We start from the raw sequence: 17,546 nt of genomic DNA, 5'->3' as shown, positions 1-17,546 counted from the left end.
GGACAACCTATTTACAGGCAATTCATTTCACATTGCGAGATATTACAGGCCTTGTGAAAGCAGCCACAATAACAATAGCACTGATAATGAGAACAATGTGGATTAATAACAGAAGAGATGAAAGCATTGTGGCACCAGTTAAACGTCTGTCCCTCTTGTTGACATTTACAAAAACACAATTCATTTATAATGGACAAATGCATTGTTTCAATCGAAGAAGTAATGTTCTACATTTGAATCTGACAAGGCACTTTGTCATGGCATCATTTTAACAATGCCTTAGATGAATTAAACTAAGATTATTGAGATATGGAGTCACTAACTGAATGTGACTGCATATCTCAATAATGTGAAGTGCTTTGAGGCACCACATTAAAACAATCACTCATTTATCTCATTGTTATTTTATTCTTGGTGTGACACTGCAACTGTGTGAAAGAAACATTCACTAAATTGGAGATATAAAAAGGCTTTTGTTGACATCCAGCCTGACGAGCAGTGCTATATTAAACACCGTCAACAAAGGATCCGCAAAAGGCAATGTTAGTTTCCTATTTTCGAGGGAAGAAGAATCAAGCCCCCCTTCAAATCTAGTGTTTCATGTTTTGGCAATTCCAGAAAAAATCAGAGGAGATCAGCTCCTAGCAGAACCCCCAGCCGGTCCAATAGAGCTCTTATTTTCACAGAGAATGAAAGCACTGGTGTAATTTAAAAGGTCAACAGTGAACCCTTTCGATGTCAGATTCTCCAGCCACTCCTGGCAGTGAGTGGAAGAAATTTGAGCATCTAAAACTCCATATGTTGTGGAAGACCATGTGACACAATCTAAAGCGCAAGAACAGCTGCTATATGCTGTTAAATTGTTTGCAATAACATCAATGAAGTCTGAATTTCATTTACGCATGCTTGTTTAATGGCATCATTTACTGGGACGGTCAAATTGAGTGGCGCCATCATTCTTTTTTTTTTGCCTGTACTTTTCCTGCCAAAACAATGTTTCAGGTGGAGGTTTTTTTTCACTGTATAATGCAATTATATTGCATTATACTATGAAAGTGATTGTAATATTAAGTTTTCTCCATCGACATAAAGGTTTGGAAGCTTTAAAGTCCTGTCAGGTGCACCCACTCACCTGTCTGAAGAACTCCTCCAGTAGGGAGGTGGTCCAGCGGTGGTGGAGGTCATAACCTTTGGCCGGGTGGCTGATGTCTGCTGTGTGCAGCAGCAGGGACAGGGCTTTGGGCTTGTCAATGCTGCAAAAGAGAGAAGACATACCATTTTACAAAACAATATTGGAGCCCGCCAAAGAGTATGATTTGTTGTGTTGTTTGCTTAGATAGCTCTGTAAACTGGCTTTTTCCTTTGAAGTGAAACCCATTTTAAAGCATTGATTTTCTACGGAAAATGATGAGAAAGTGAAAGTAACAGTGTAAACAAATCTGCAGAAAAATACATCTGTAAGACAGACACACATTCCAGACCAATCTGCAAAAAGGTAATTGGAGAAAAACAACGCGGAGAAGGATAAAGAACATTTTCAAGGCCCTGAGACAGTAGAAAACAAAGTGAAAAAAAAAACCTTTGAGAGCGATCACTTCACAGTTAGTACTATAAGGGAAAACTATCAAAATCTGTGGGCCATTGTTCTAAAATAAATGTTCACACAAAGAATTTGAACTGAATAAAATTACTAAGACATTAGAAGGAAGGAGTGGGGAAGGAACTGCTGATGAAAATGTTGCTGGATATCAAATTAAGTGCAAAAAAAATGTAGTGCATAACCACAGATTAAGCATAGACTCTGAATTGCTGGAGGTAAAGATGCATAGATGTCAGATGTGCAAAACCAATGTTATTGTAATATCTGACTGCAGCAGGGTGTAGGAGTCTGCATGTCAAGAATACTTTCTAAAAAACCTTCTTGATAATTTTTGACCAAACACCAACACAAATAAAACAGTGTTTATGTCAGGGACTATTTTCAGTGGTGGATTAATACAGATTAGTGAGAGCAGTAGGTGTGTTTGCGACAGCAGGACGGGCTGAGTGCGTTCAACTCAAAATGAACTACAGAGTTTGGGTTAACGGTAATAAAGATACATTTTTTGGCGTTTTTTCTTTGGACTGTCTTTGGAGAGACAGAGTATAAATGGGGCAGAGAGGGGAGGACGTGCAGAGAATGTCTACTGCGAAGAGGACTGAGCCTCTAGGGGGACGCTCTAACCACTACACCACGATCGCCCCCCCCCCCCCCCCCCCCTCCCCCAGTACAACATTTTTGATCACTGATGTGTTTTTAATAGCTTTTGGGCAACAATGCACCACTATGGCACAGAAGGCAATACTTCTTATTGTATTATTGTGATAAATTCATCTGTGTTGAGATGGCACTGATTTAACCGTCAAACATGGTGACAAAACATTTCTTTACTAAAACTCATTAAACTTATGTTAAAATATAGACAGACATATCAGCCTGAGCATAAATACACACATGCACTGCCACGTAAACACAGAGAAAACACCCCCACTCAAAAAGGGAAAATCCCCCCCTTACATCAAACTGCCTCCATGGGGCTAATCGATTTTCTACACCGGAACACAGTGTGAAGATGCCATCTCCTCACCTCATCAGACATCAGTGGTGTCTGAGATATCACCTGATAACCATATCAAAATATCCTGTTTAATGGACTGAAGCATGAATGGACAGAGAGATATGGTCAATAGGCAGGCAAATGAAAACACACACGCACACGCACACACACACACACCCCACCACCACCACCACCACCACCACAAGGTTAAACAGAGGTGAGAACGACTCGCTCAAATTTCCCCTCATTCCATTTGCGGTAGATTGGGTCTTAAAGTGCACTCTAAGCAGGCCTGGAGCACACTGGTTTGAATTACTTCACATTAGAGTCTGCTCAGCAATACAGCTTCCTGCGGACTGAACGCTCTCATTTATGTGCTTGTGTGAGTGTGCCCTATACTGTAGCTTGATGATTGCTTTCCAGCTGGCACGCTTTGAGGAATATTCACAAATATAAGACGCATAATTATTGTTGATTTCTACATCTATTCGATGGAAGCTGCTTATCTCCATATCACAGGGCTTCTCCGAGCGCTTTTCCTAGTCGTGACGGATGGTGTGCTGAGCGTTTATCAAGGTGAAAGGAGGAACCTGAAGGGCAACGACTTTCTAACCGCCGTCTCTTGTCAGTGTTGGAGGCACATCAGCAGCAATGACTCATCACTTCACATGATAGTTAGCTGTTTTATTTCTGTTCCCTAAGGACAGCTCAGTGTCGAGCTGTTGCAACTCTTAGGGAGGTGCTGTGCTCAAAATGTGTGAACAAAGAACTTCTGGCTTTACTGCAGCAAAGAAATACATGTATTTGACTGTGACATATTGGTTCCCTGTTGAAAATAGACCATGTCTACTTCGAGGTCAACACGGCTTTGACTTGCTGATTTGAGAATAAATGTAGTCCTTTTTTTTCTATAATTTTCATTTTGCAATTCGTTTGGAGGTCAGCTGTACAAAGTGAGACTCTCGAGGGACCGTGGCAACATGAGTGGTAAAGGTTGCTTGATATACGGTGCCAGAGAGGAAGGCTTCAGTAGGATATTAATCAAAGAGGGAGCGCATAACAAAATAAAACAGCTCATAGCAAAGAAAAAACCTTGTTCAACAATATGCCACATTTGTTTTATTTTCATCTCCATTGAACACCACAACACAAAAAAAAATCAATGTCAAGAGAGAACAAACTGAAAGAATTGCAGTGATCAGACATTGATCAAACCAGTACCAAAATGCATCTGTAAAACCTTTTAAAGAAACTATCCTATCAAACCCACCCCTGCAGTCAACAAGCACACAGCTTAGTTGCTAGCAGCTACGCTAGCTTGGCAACTTCCTATGGCCCGTGTGCCTTTGGCTTTCTCTACAACAAAATGAAAGATGTGCCAACTACTAGTAGGCCTGTAAGTGCTTTGGAAGTATTTTGTAACTGCTATATATGTTGCAGAATTAAAGCAGCAATGACAGCATTGCACAGATTGTGGAAAATGTTTTCTGGCTGGTCATCTGAACTGTAGCAGCAGCCCACAGTGTGCCAGCCAGCCGACCTGCCAGCAATATTTCTACCTCCGGCTGTTTGTCAATGCAGCGTGCAAAATAAAGGTCCCAATGCCAAGCCTGGTGTGACTGCACCATGACTCTGCTGCAGACTTCCAGCTGCAGAGAACACACACTCTTCTGTGTTTGTGACTGAGATGGCCTGTGGTGATAAACTGATGTCAACCTTCACTATTTAATGCATGTCGATTTGGCAACAAAATACTCTACAATATAAATTTCATGTTTTTCAAATAACCTGAGTAAACAACACCTGAAAAACATATACCGCTCCTTGTTTGTTTCCGAATGGTCTGTCTGATCTGAACATTGATGTTCCAGCCTTCGGGGCCAGGATTAATTGGCTTGGGAGCAGCTGGTGGTTTGTAAATAAATAGGGCTTGATCGCAGGGTTAATGACCATTTAAATTGGTGGGGTGAGGGCAGGCAGTGTAAACAGTAGCGGCTCACCCCTCTGGTTGTTGCAGGAAGTTCTTCATGGCCTTGACCTGCTGGAAGTGGCAGGACATATCCGTGGCCAGCACCATCTCCACCACCAGAGCCCGCAGCTCCCTGGGTGAAAGCAAAAAGAGAGGGGAAAGCATGGGCCACATGCTGTATAATGAACTGTCAAACTGGCATGAAATGACGTCAGCCAACACGTTTTTTTGAAAGCTATTTATAAAAAATCTGCTTTGACAAGTCCAAGCTCGTACCGTTGAGAAAACCGGCTTGTGGCTGTCTCCTTTAATGTATTATCACACACAACAGTTCCGTTTAATGAGCACAGGTTTTAACCTTGAGAAATAAGCATTGAGGTTAAAGTTTGGTGCACTGGGGTTTTGGAAAAGGTAGTATGTATGATGGGAAACTGTTCCGCTTGACCTGCATGGTTTCCACCCGTCATGTCTGCCTCTCTCTGGATTTTTACATTTCCCTTTGCCGTCACTCAGTTGTTCCAGCGCTCTGGTCTCACCCTCTCTTATTGCCTGTCTTAAGTACATATAGTCTTAAGTATACGTCTAACTGACCTCCAGTCATCCTTGGAGAGGTTGTAGAGGATGTTCATCTCATCGTCGTCCTGCAGTAGGCGATAAGCTGCGCTGACGTGGTGACTCTCCAGCACTGAGCGGTCGTTGTACAGGATAGCTGTGTCTGACCTGTCAAAGAAAAAAACAATCATCAAGGACAGCTTAAAGAGAAAAACCGGACCCTTAGATGTTGCTACTCCATCAATGTATAAGGACAATTAGTCATTTAATTGTGAATGGACAGATATCAGTCACTGTAGAGGTTATACATTTGTTATGTTTTTTTTTGTAGCATGCTTAAACCAACTGGACAGAGCGCTCCATAAACTGGGTTTGTTATTGAAAGTGTTTTGTATATTAACATTAATAGTGTTTGGTTCAGTGAGTGTGAAGCTGTGGAATTGGTTTGAAAAGTAAGACATGAAATAAGCTGGCGAGGTTCCATCTCTTGCATTTTTCATGTACAGAAAAGTATAATTTTTCAACATTATTTATTATTTATTTCAGAGAATTGGACTTCTTGATGAACGGCTGTGGAAAATGGACTCGTCACATTTTTGAGTATATGAAAGTAAGGACACCGTTAAGAAATGATGAAGGGGTATGCAGAGTTGACAGCGCTCGTTGACAAAATGAGTAACTTTCTTAATCATAGTCGTACCAAAAGGTTTTTGTGGCTGTGTGTTTTAATCAGAAGTTCTCAAGGGCATGGAGTTAGTTTGTGGTTCATTTGAAGTCCCTTCCTGCCCCAGCGTTATTACTGCACTGCCGGGGATTTTCTGTGTGAATGTTAAGCCCCCTTTGCTGCAAATGAAAACATTGATCGGTGGTGAGGCAGTGCCATGCGGTTTTTGAATTTTATGATCCATTACCTTGTCTGGATGTGGAAGTTGTTTGTGGTCCCCGTGTGCTCGTAGTCGTGCACTGCCGCCGCGAAGATCATGGCAAAGATCTCCAGCTCAGTCAACCAGTGCTGGAAAAGAGAATGAAGAGGAGGATAAGAAATAGGAGGAAGAGGGGGTTGGGTGGGTGTGCAGATAAGGAGAAGTATACAGAATAGGGGCAAGGTGTAGAAGCGTCGAAGCAACAAGGTGGAAAAAAGCAGACATCGACAGGGGAAAAAAAGGTAAGTGAAGAATACAGGTTGAAAGAAAGGAGATAATTTAGAAAGGATTAATGAGAAGCCGGTGAACGGAAAAAAGGGAAGAATGCAGGGAACGGTTCATCACGGCATAAGTGTGTAGAGGAGAAAAGGGATATAAAGGATGAGAGTTATTTGGTGCAAGGAATACATTGCCGTCAGGGATGAGAGGAAACAAATGGGAAGGAGAAGATGGAAGGAAAGGCCAGCAAACCAAAAAAAGGCAAAACTTTGGCTAAGACAAGCATTATTGAGATTCACATTTTAAACTGCCACTAAAACACTGATCGTTCACCCTTCCTTTCAGACAGTGCCTCACTGTAGTTTGTCACCAAGTACAAATCAAAAAGTCATCATCAATTTCATTCTGTCACAAGATCAGAATACACCCCATGCTTTACTTAAAGGCCTACTTCACCGGTTTGAATATGAAGGTGTAAAAAAATTAAAATCGGTTCATCCTAGTCTGAGAAAAGGCAGAAAGAGTGTTTTTTTTAACCCTATATTTCTCTTTCTCGTGACATCACAGAAAGAGAAATATAGGGTTAAAAAAAAACTTACTTTGTAAATATTACTGTGATGTCTTTTACTGTGACATCACAGTAATATTTACAAAGTACGTTTTTTTAACCCTATATTTCTCTTTCTCGTGACATCACAACTTACTTTGTAAATATTACTGTGATGTCTTTTACTGTGACATCACAGTAATATTTACAAAGTACGTTTTTTTAATCCTATATTTCTCTTTCTGTGATGTCACGAGAAAGAGAAATATAGGGTTAAAAAAAACACTCTTTCTGCCTTTTCTCAGGCTAGGATGAACCGATTTAAATTTTTTTTGCACATTTATACTACATAGGATCTCAGAATTCAATACACCTTCATATTCAAACCGGTGAAGTAGGTCTTTAAGTCGAGTTGAAACTAGGGCTGTCAAATTAACGCGTTAATTTCGATTAATTAATCACAGAAAAATTAACGCGATTAAAAAAATTAACGCAGATTAATCGCACTTCTATAATGCCCTTTGACCCGGTGCAAAAGTGGTGCGTAGCTGTACCGAGCTGCACCTGAAGCAGACAGCCCGCGCGGGTGAAAGGGAGAAAAGTAAAGAGAGAAACAGGGGGCCGAGGGCTCTATAGACGGTTTAATAAGCATGAAGGTAGGAAGACATCTTACTTTATTCTCCGCAGCCAGTGTCTGTGCATTATTGATTTAGTGGGTGCAACAATGTAGGCTAGGTTCAAAACAGTATCTCTCAATCTTTCTCCCCATGTCTCAATTTTGTTTGCTAGCTGTCTCGTCGTCTGCGTAAACGTGTGTGTGTGTGTGTGTGTGTGTGTGTGTGTCTCTCAATATTTTTGCCTATGAGTACGACGATGCTGAATGAATCGGCATAAGCATAGACAGAAGTTACGAGAGACGGAGAGAGAGAGAGAGAGAGAGAGAGAGAGAGAGAGAGAGAGAGAGAGAGAGACTAGCAGGCTATACAGCTGTTTATAAACAGGTATAAAAGTGTCATAAAAGTGTGCGATTAATTTAGATTAATTCATCACAGAGCCTGTAATTAATTAGATTAATTTTTTTAATCGCTTGACAGCCCTAGTTGAAACCCTTTCGAGTACGATTCGTGACTAAAACAAAAAGGAAAGGATAAAGCAAAAGTAGCAGCAAGTCTTAAAGGAATAGCTCCACTGTTATTTTCCCTGCTGAAAGCTGAATAGTGGATTACACAAACAAACAAGCTATAAAGTGTTAGTTAGCAAGATTTAGAGGTGCTCGCAAGGCACCCAGACCCCAGTCAGTATGCTAACTAAGCTAAGCTTATTGTCTGCTGGTGGTAGCTTCATATTTCCTGTGATGACTAGTGTTCATTTTGTCCGCTGTTTTTAGATATAGTCTTAGTCCTGAGATCGAAAGTCCAGATCACTTGTAGTCATCCTCATCCCTGGTATGTTAAGTTGACACAAACTCTGTACATCTCAGTCATCAAAAGATAAGCTGACAAAAATGTTGTGGACATTTTGGTTTAGTATTAGTCAGGAATGAGCATTTTAATCAAACTTCGGATAACTGCTTATATTCTAATCAAGCCCAACATACAATGTTGTGTTTTGATGGAGCAATTTAAAATTCACAACACCTGATTATAAAATGCTTATAGCAAACATAATGTATTAAATATTATTCATACAGCCCCATTATACAGCAAGCTTTATGCTTGAGAACTGTTGGTGCTGTGCTGCCGGTGTGCAAAGTAACCAGGAAGAGGATTCAGGTATTCAATATGAAGGAAAATAAATCTTCAGCCATCAGATGACAAGAATGAGATTTATATTAGTTGATGTTTGAAAGAAACAGATTCATGATATTCCATTATAGTTTATGCATGTGTGTGCTTGTATTTATGGAAGTTCATGTTTTATGTGTGAGTGTATTAAGTATTCACACTCTGAGATGTGCATGTCACGTACGCAGAGTGGGGATTTAGCTCAGGAAGCCCAGTCGATATTGGTGACTAATCAACAGTGGGGGATGGGGAAGTCATTAAGAACAGGGAGGGTGGGGGCAAGATGGTTGATCTATCCCTCAGTACATTTCCTCACGGGGCCGGCTTTATGAATGACCTGTTGATTGTTGATTTAATGGAGTCTGGAGGGCCTTCAAAATGATAGATGCTGTTCTCCTGCTCTCCCAGGAGACAGTGTTTCCAGCTGTAATGTGCTTTGCTCTGCAAGGCCCTGCCCAAAGAAACGCACCGTGTCGACAGCTGTCGCAGCCACCTTATTAAGGTGATTAAATAAAAACACTGGAAGCGGGGGTGGCCGGCTGGTTGGCCGTTTGGGGACTTTGAACTCTGCAGATTATTTTGAATGAATACAGCATCAGAAATGCCTCAAACACAATATGAAGGAGTGGAATTTAGGTCACCAGATGGAAAAAGAACAACAGCAAAAGAAACATGAAATTTGAAAGATAATGAAGCAAATGCATGAGGCAAAAAGACAGAACACATGTTTCCTTAAATGTTGAGACAATAACTATTAATAGATGTCACATTTCAACCAATTCTCTAAGAAATGTGAGATTCTTTAACATGCACCAAGCATGATTTAGATTCAGGAGTGATTTTCATCTAGAGTCTAATTTTGAATTTTTCACAAAATAATGGCTTTTGGATTCTCCCAAAAAAAAAAGCAAGATTTAATGGCTGCATTTCAGGCAAAACTGCACTTATAGGCTGGCATACGGCAGCTGACAGAGATGTTATGAATAAAGTGCTTTGATTTCACAGATTGAACCAAACCGACGCCTCTATGTTGAAATGGTCTATGCAGGGAGGCTTTTTAACAGGTTGGTGTGTGCAGTCGAATCCTACTCACCACCATGCCAGTCTTGAGGAGCAAGTAGTGTACAGTCTGGGTGACATCGGCGGCATGCATCAGGTTGTGGTAAGGGTTTTTGTGTTTGCTGTATCCTACTTCCAGGGCCTCCACAAACGACACCACCGCAGAGATGGGGATCTGTCGGGCAGTAATAACAGCAGCAAATGACTGTGGGCTTACAAAACGCTTCAGACAGAAAGAAACTCCTTAATGCTATTTGGCTGATTTTAAATTATGGGCGCATACAATTTCAATGCGTGTTAAAGTCTCCATCAGCTATTGAAATTGATGTCATGAAACCACGGATCATGAATCATTGAGGCTACTGCTGACTTCCATTACATATTCATGTCGTCTTCATTGCCCTTGTCATTAACTCTCAGACGCTGTCACTTCAAGTGGAATGTCCTCGGATAGAAGTTGAGCTCGAAAACAGCGTCAGATGAAATTAAGTATGTACAACCCCCACCACCCCCTTATGATATGGCTATTGTGGAAATACAGCAACACGATCTATCAATTAGGCGACAGAGAAGTGGGTTTGCTCACTCCCATCAAATCAGGCATGGAGAAGGGGGAACACTGAAGGTTATAAGGATCTGTGCAGAATATTCTAAGTGTTGTCCTTGTTTTGAGGACAAAAAACTAAATGTATAGCAGTAACCTTATTTCTTTGCAGCTTTACCTTGAAACGGTTAATGAGGTCGTATCTCGTGAGCAGCTCGTAGAATATGAACTTAAGTGCATGTTCCCCGCTGGCCTCATTTAGAGCGAACACGTCAAACGACCACTTGTCAACATGCTGTAGGGGGGAAGAACATGTTGAAATAATTACACACTTCTCCTCAAACTCTCATCTTCTCCAATTAAAAGGAAAACTTCCAAAACAAAGAAAAAAGTTTCCATTTATGTAAACAACAGAGGGAATGTTGTCTTGGTTTTGGCATATTGTTGTTTCATATCTGTGTATTTTTGTTTAGATGTGAGTGTGTGTGTGTGTGTGTGTGTGTGTGCACATGATAATACCTTAAGCACAGATATGACAGACGGGGGGTAGCTGAGTCCCACCATATTGGAGGTACGTCGGTACATCCTGTTTTGAGGAGATAAAAAACATCAAATGAAGCGCACCACTGAGTGTAAACACCAGAGGTTAGCAGGCAGGCCCCAAACCCCAGCCTGGAAGGTTCCCCGCCAACACTCACTATGAGCCTTCAAATCAACACAACTCAGTATGGAACTGTGCTGAAAAGGTCAAGGTGAGAAAAAGGCAATAACACCTGCAAGTCTAGTTTCTTTTCGCCATACAAAATGTTAACGGAATTGCCAAATATGATACATTAACAAGACAAGCCTTGCCTCCATGACATTGGAAGGAAGTAAAGTTGGTGTACAATGCTCAATATCTCCAAAACCAGGGATCCAGGAATACAACAAAGTATGTCATTATTTGGTAGATGTTTTATAATAACTGCCTTCCACTAACACAACTAAACATCAAGTTGGCTATTTCATCAGAATAAGCCTTCTCTGTGAATTTAAAATGGTGGACACCTCACGTCACTGAACCGGACCGCACTGTTCCACCTTTAATCCTCCCTTTCCCATTTGTCCTTCATTGTAACTATCTGATAACAGACTGCTCTGTAAAAAAAACAGATTAAGCAAGATTATAGCTTACATGTTTGAGGCTTATTGATTTGAACAAATGCATGTTGCATGTTAGTGTGTGATAAAGCGCAGCCTTGTAGATCAAGGCTGTTTGCAACTCTCTGAGTGGTTGTGCTTAGCCAGGCTTGACAAGGCTGCAATGACGTATGGATCTACACAGGATGCACACGTATTTTAAACAGACTACAAGGACCCACTTGAGGTGCTTAAGAGATTTCTATTGGTGTGAACTTGTGTCCACTTTCTGAGCTTTCTCTAGCTTTAATTTTTGAGGAATACATTCAACAATGCATTAACAAATCGACAATCTCATCTGAATTTACCCCATGTCACTCCCTTCACGTAATAAATGCTACCTATGAAACACATCCCTCGATCAATTACTCTAGAGTTAGCATACATTGAGAATTTTAGCATTTTTGAAATGTAACATATTGCATTCTGAGTATGTTGGCAGACTTTAAGCATTTATTTCACTGAACACTTTTGATCTTTTTCACTCTGCATAATTGTACAGCTCCTCCATTTTTTATAGACATTTGCACATGCAGTACTTATCTCTTATAACGGGGGTCACTAACAGGCGGACCGCGGTCCGGGTCCGGACCCAGACGCCGTCCTATACGGACCCGGACCTGTAGTCAATCAATTATTTAAGTATTTAAAATTTTGACGGGGCGCTTCTATTTTGACCGGCGCAGCTTTTCTAGACTTTACGGTACTGGTTTAGCGAATCAGGAAATGCATTCGAGTTAAGCCATCACGCCTCCTGCTACTCAGGCAGCCAATCGAATCTGTGGATTCCCGGCTCAGGCAAAGAGACAGTGAGCTATCATGCGAGAGATGACAGAGAGAAGTGCAAGAATTACGAGAATTTCAGCGAAATAAATCAGATTAGAGTGAGAAAGACAGCGGGAGGAGAGTGAGAGACAGCTTTCTCTCTCGCTCGCCCGCTCGCTCACCGGCTCCGTGTGTCGCGAGCGAGTTAACGAGCGATCAACAGCTGAGTTTTTTCCTATTATTTACTATCTATGGTTTTTTCCCCTTTTGTAAGACTGGTGAAAACCGGTCAAGGTGCAATCATGTGGATTCTCTATTACTCTGATGTAGACCTATGTGTGAATGACACAGACATAAGATTGACATAATCACCAATCGCCAGCAGCACTGCATATACTGCCCACAACAGCAACAGGAAAAACATTATTTTTTTAATTTTTTTTGTATGTAGTTTCAATTATCTACATTTTAAGTTTTACATATTCTTAGTAATGGCAGAATTTATAAATACAGGTTAATTTTTTAGCAAGATATTTGGCTAGTAGCTACACTAACATTAGCGAAAGCTAGTGGTCATTTGTCCCTCAGTCCAGTTGTTAAGCATCTGGCTGCTAGCAAGCAAGTTATGTTGTTTTGTTAATTTTTCCATTCATCTTAACTATATTAAATGTTGACCTTTTCTTTTATTATTTTCCCCAGAATGCACCAGAATGCTCCGATTACATTCTAAAAACACAAAAAAAACTGCTAGGGGGGAAACCCCCAGACCCCCCTACAGGGGTTTAGTTTCTGACATGTCACTTTTTCAGAGCTTTTCAAAATTGCAAAATAAAAATCCAGTATTAGACAAAGTGGGAGATTACTATGTTAAACAAACATAGTAGGTATAGTGAAGTTTAGAAATTATACATTCAAATATTTCTCAAATTGCATAATTCATTTTTTTGCACCCCTTCTAATCTCAGATGCACCCCGAGTCATTATGTTCTGCAACACTGAAGTTGCTGCTATACTTTATTTAATTTTTCAAAAATGAATTATATATTTTATCTTTATTTTAAGATTATTATTATATTTATTTTCACCATTTTATTTTCAAATGCAGCCCTTCTCTATGAAGAGATTAGTTTCAGTTGAGTCAGTTGAACCTCCTTAAATAATACATATATCTTCAGTATTATATATCTATAATTATTTAAAAGTGAGAATAAATATTGTTGAAATGTTTTTGAATTGTTCTTCCTATATTGATCTGACAGTCAGTTGTTGATTACATGCAGACGTTGATACAACTACTAGCTACTTCACTATATATCACACTGAATCATAACGCAAGTTAGACATTATGATGTTCCGGACCTTTGCTTGAGGACATTTTTTCGAACTGGACCTATTTGAATTTTAGTTGAATACCCCTGTCTTATAAGATGCCTTTTACTTACTTACTGTATATAACAACCAAGAGTCAAAAATATTCACTTTAGCAGCAAATCTTCTAAAAAGAGAACCTAGAAACACAATATATTTGGCTTGTACGAAAAGGACTAAAAATGCTAATCAAAATATAATCTTAAAATTTTTGGAGGGCTAAAACCAACTGATTGAAGTTCAGAAAAAAAAGATTAAACAACCCTCTGCACGGCTCCAATAATGCCAACAATAGCGTTTTTGAGGCACGGCCAAACTGAACCTTTTTTTTTATAGCTTTGCTCTATGTCGCTCTGGGCTGCACTTGTTCTGGTCGACCAGTGATAGAAAGAACTAAAGAAGGTGAAGGGGAGGATTCTGTTTGAATTATTTAGCATCAGTGTTGACTTGCTGGTGTGTGAACTTGGCTGTTTGCTTGTGCATTACACACACACACACAGACGCTTACCTCTCCACAAAAATGCCGGCCTGGACGGCGTGGACAATGCTGCGGAAGCGAGGCTTTTCTTCATTGCGTCGCAGCATAAGGCCCATCTGGCGGGTGAAGGTGGAAGCCAGCCAATCACGCACCTCCGAGGGCACCGACTCTGACTGGATGTCACTGAGCTCATCCTCTGTGTCCACCAAACGTCTGTGAGAAGGGGGAATGGAGGGAGGGAGAGATTGAAGGTCAAATATGGACACACATGGGAAAGAAACAGAGTAAGGCATAAACAGACAGATGCAGAGACTAAAGGCTTACATTATTTATTATTTATCTCCGCTCTACTTTCACAGGGGATCAAATCAAACTTAAATCCCAGTGCTGTCCATCAAATAACACCTTATGTAAGACCAAACATCCCAGACCTCTTTGAAACAACCATGATGGGAGTATTCCAATCCAATTGTGTGCTATAAATCTCTGTAGCTACCCTGTCGGGTTGACATGTACATAGGATCAAGAATAAAGCCTGTGGCTATCCACCCCTATACAGAATACACGAGAAAGCATTCGCAACTGGCTGATAATCACGATGCTATATGGACTCTGCAATGGAGAGTTCATCATCCTGGAGTGGTCTTGCCTTTGCCGGCCCTAATCTGGTGGGATCTAGATGCCCATGATGGTTTTACATAATTCCATAAGCCTGCTCATATCTGGAATTGTGGGCCAGCATTCAACAATTGACACACAATGCACTACACTCCCTAACCTAAAAGGTGCTACGAGCCAAGGGATATCTTATTTTTCCTCTGATGTTCATAAATGACATGTAACAGCAAACTTTTGCCATGGGTACGCTCACACAGGAACAAAGGCTGGTGTAGTAAAAACAGTACCGCTTAAAGCAAGCAGTAACTATAGCTGTGAAATAAATGCGGTGGAGTAAAAAGTACTAGAGTAAAAGTACAATATTTCCTTCTGAAATGTAGTGGTAAGTATAGTTAGGTAGTAAGTACTTGTATGTAAGAACCATTAGTTAGCATAGGGTTAGCACCAACACACAAGTGATACAATAAGTTAATCATAATTTATCATTACAGGACAGGTCAATTGCCATTCTAATAAAAATCATCTATTTTCCAAAGTCTGTACTTTTTACAGTGATGCACAGTTGTTCACAGTAAACAAACCATGTTTTCCACTGTTTTCTTACCTCGTCTCCTCGATGTAAACAGATTCTAGCACTGACGCTGCATACTCCAGGTTTTTCTTGAGGTCGGTGAGGGAAGCCTCTCCTCTCTCCAGTTGCTTCACCAGACATCTTAATCTAAAACAGAGATTCAACAGTCATTTAGTAAATGAGATTACTGCCCTGCCATGTTGACATGAAGAATTAAACGCAACTGATATTGGATTATTCTAGGCTGTGTCACTGCTGCACTAGGTTACATTTATTTTTGTTCCTTGTGTTCTGTCTATAACACAGTAGTGGGACAGCAGTAGAGAATAAACAAGATACACTTTGACTAATATTCTGCAATATAATTGTGGTCTAATTGTCCATCCACATGAAAATGAAAAAAAAAACTGACCAACAGAAAAATCTGATAAAAAATTGTAATTTTTTTACTTTAAATACATGCATATGAAATATAGTATCACTTGGATCCTTTAGTCCATATGATGAAGTCTCTGTCTCCCTCTTTCAAAATAATGTCTTGAATGTCAAATGTTTATTATCCAGTAGAACCGTTCTCATTAGAGACATTCTGATTTGTTAACACCAGTGTAATTAATAACATCATTAAGGGCTGCATTCCAGCTACATGTGTCTCTAGTGTTGGTTGTGCACGCTGTGTCACTACCGGGACTCATAATTGAAACGAAGCCATCGTTAACGATATTAGTTCCACCTGTGCTTTACCTGCTACCACATGTCAAAATGTCTTCCGTTTCAAGGTCGTGGATCTTGGATATTTGTAGACACTGCTTGGACTAATTTGCATGTGTTGGTGCTATTTAGAATTATAATGGCTTCATAATTCTGCAGTTCTATGTGCTCCTATCCTTTGACACCATCAAATCAAAACTCCATTTAATTCGATTGCCTGCACACCTGTGTCGGTGTCACTCGTTTTGCCCTTGACTGGTTCAGATTCTATTTATGTTATGTTTGAGCACTCCAACTTTAATTCAGAATGACATGTAAGTGCTTTATGAAGTCATAATAGCTTGCTAGTGAAATAAATATGTAAGCAATTGCCGGCCCCAGTCCTATATGTGACAGTTTACACAATTTTTCTTTACTAATAATTACCACATACACCAGTTGGGTATGTACTGTAAGTTGTATATGTTCAGTTAACTGAGTGAACATGGCAGTATAATACTGTAAGTAAAATTTCCAACATACAAAATTAGTCATCTTTAGTATGATCAAACCATCCCCTCTGTATTAAATTGTTCAGTACGATTTCCCTTATAGCTATATATATGGTATACTGTATGTGTAGCATTATTGCAAATATTTGCAATCCAGGGCAAGCCAGCTGAAAATAGCACAAGTAAAAACAACTGATCATCGATTACAGCACACTGCCACCTCTTGCAGTATACCTCCTGCCGCTGTGCTGGAGGTCACGCGCTCCCTTCAGCAGTGAAAGCCCACAGAGGCTGCACTTGTTGTTGAATTATTAAGCACAAAGGTGGGAGAGTACGAGGTTTCAAATGCTTTTGTTGATTACATTTTCTTGACAGCGGATGCAATTTTAAGCAAAGTAAAAGTCCAAAATGTTTCTGTGATGATGGAAAAATCTATCAATTCACGTATTCATGACTGTAGTTTGGCCCATTTCTTATGGATAAAGTTGGGGTTGTGATGCAAAATTGCAGTGTGCGTACATCACCCTCTACACATTACCAGATAATATAATTTTCTACATTCAAACAAACGGGAATATTTTTTGACAGCCAGAAAAAAGCCCTTAAATATAGGGATGGCATGCAATTTAACTTGTGTCTATTTTACCGCAAGGCGGATAACTGACATAATAACTTTAATAATATCAGGTGGAAAAATCGCTGAAAATAATCTGTGTATTTCCCCAAGTCCACCCCTGCAAATAATCATAGTCATCATTTCGACATTCATGAGGAGCTGTCTGGTCAGATGCTCAGACAATATGCCAGGACACATGGAAAGTGTTTTGAGATGAGTTTTCGAAATCCATCGCTTGCTTGTCTCTCATATGTATCAATACACGCAGAATTGCTGAGACGGGAACGTTTTCGACAATTTCATGGCAATCTATTCCAGCACGGATAGGTTCACATAAATGACAGGAACACAATGTCTGGGAACCATGAAACCCTCCACAAACTTCCATGGCAATCCATCTGATAGTGAGATATTTCTGTCTGAACCAAAGAACGGTGGTGGAGAGAGTATTTACACTCAACAAAAATATAAACGCAACACTTTTGTTTTTGCTCCCATCTTTCATGAGATGGACTTAAAGATCTAAAATTCATTCCAGATACACAATATTACCAT

At 40.1% G+C, this 17,546-nt stretch overlaps 1 protein-coding gene across 1 annotated transcript in view; it reads right to left on the bottom strand.

The window, feature by feature from the left end:
• LOC307255241 (uncharacterized protein) overlaps positions 1 to 17,546 on the bottom strand; it is a gene marked incomplete at its 5' end in the record, with an annotated part of 159,863 nt that overhangs the window by 66,050 nt on the left and 76,267 nt on the right. Inside the window, 7 exons of the mRNA XM_080033893.1 lie at positions 5,154 to 5,286; positions 6,030 to 6,130; positions 9,685 to 9,825; positions 10,373 to 10,489; positions 10,714 to 10,780; positions 14,015 to 14,197; positions 15,207 to 15,320. Of these exons, the coding sequence (XP_079890019.1) occupies positions 5,154 to 5,286; positions 6,030 to 6,130; positions 9,685 to 9,825; positions 10,373 to 10,489; positions 10,714 to 10,780; positions 14,015 to 14,197; positions 15,207 to 15,320 (856 nt within the window). The remainder of the gene's footprint in view (positions 1 to 5,153; positions 5,287 to 6,029; positions 6,131 to 9,684; positions 9,826 to 10,372; positions 10,490 to 10,713; positions 10,781 to 14,014; positions 14,198 to 15,206; positions 15,321 to 17,546) is intronic.

The sequence above is a fragment of the Ammodytes marinus genome, assembly GCF_949987685.1.
Source record: "Ammodytes marinus genome assembly, chromosome: 9".
NCBI lineage: Eukaryota > Metazoa > Chordata > Actinopteri > Uranoscopiformes > Ammodytidae > Ammodytes > Ammodytes marinus.
Note: the sequence above shows the minus strand (reverse complement) of the source record. Positions and strands in the feature narration are given on the sequence as shown.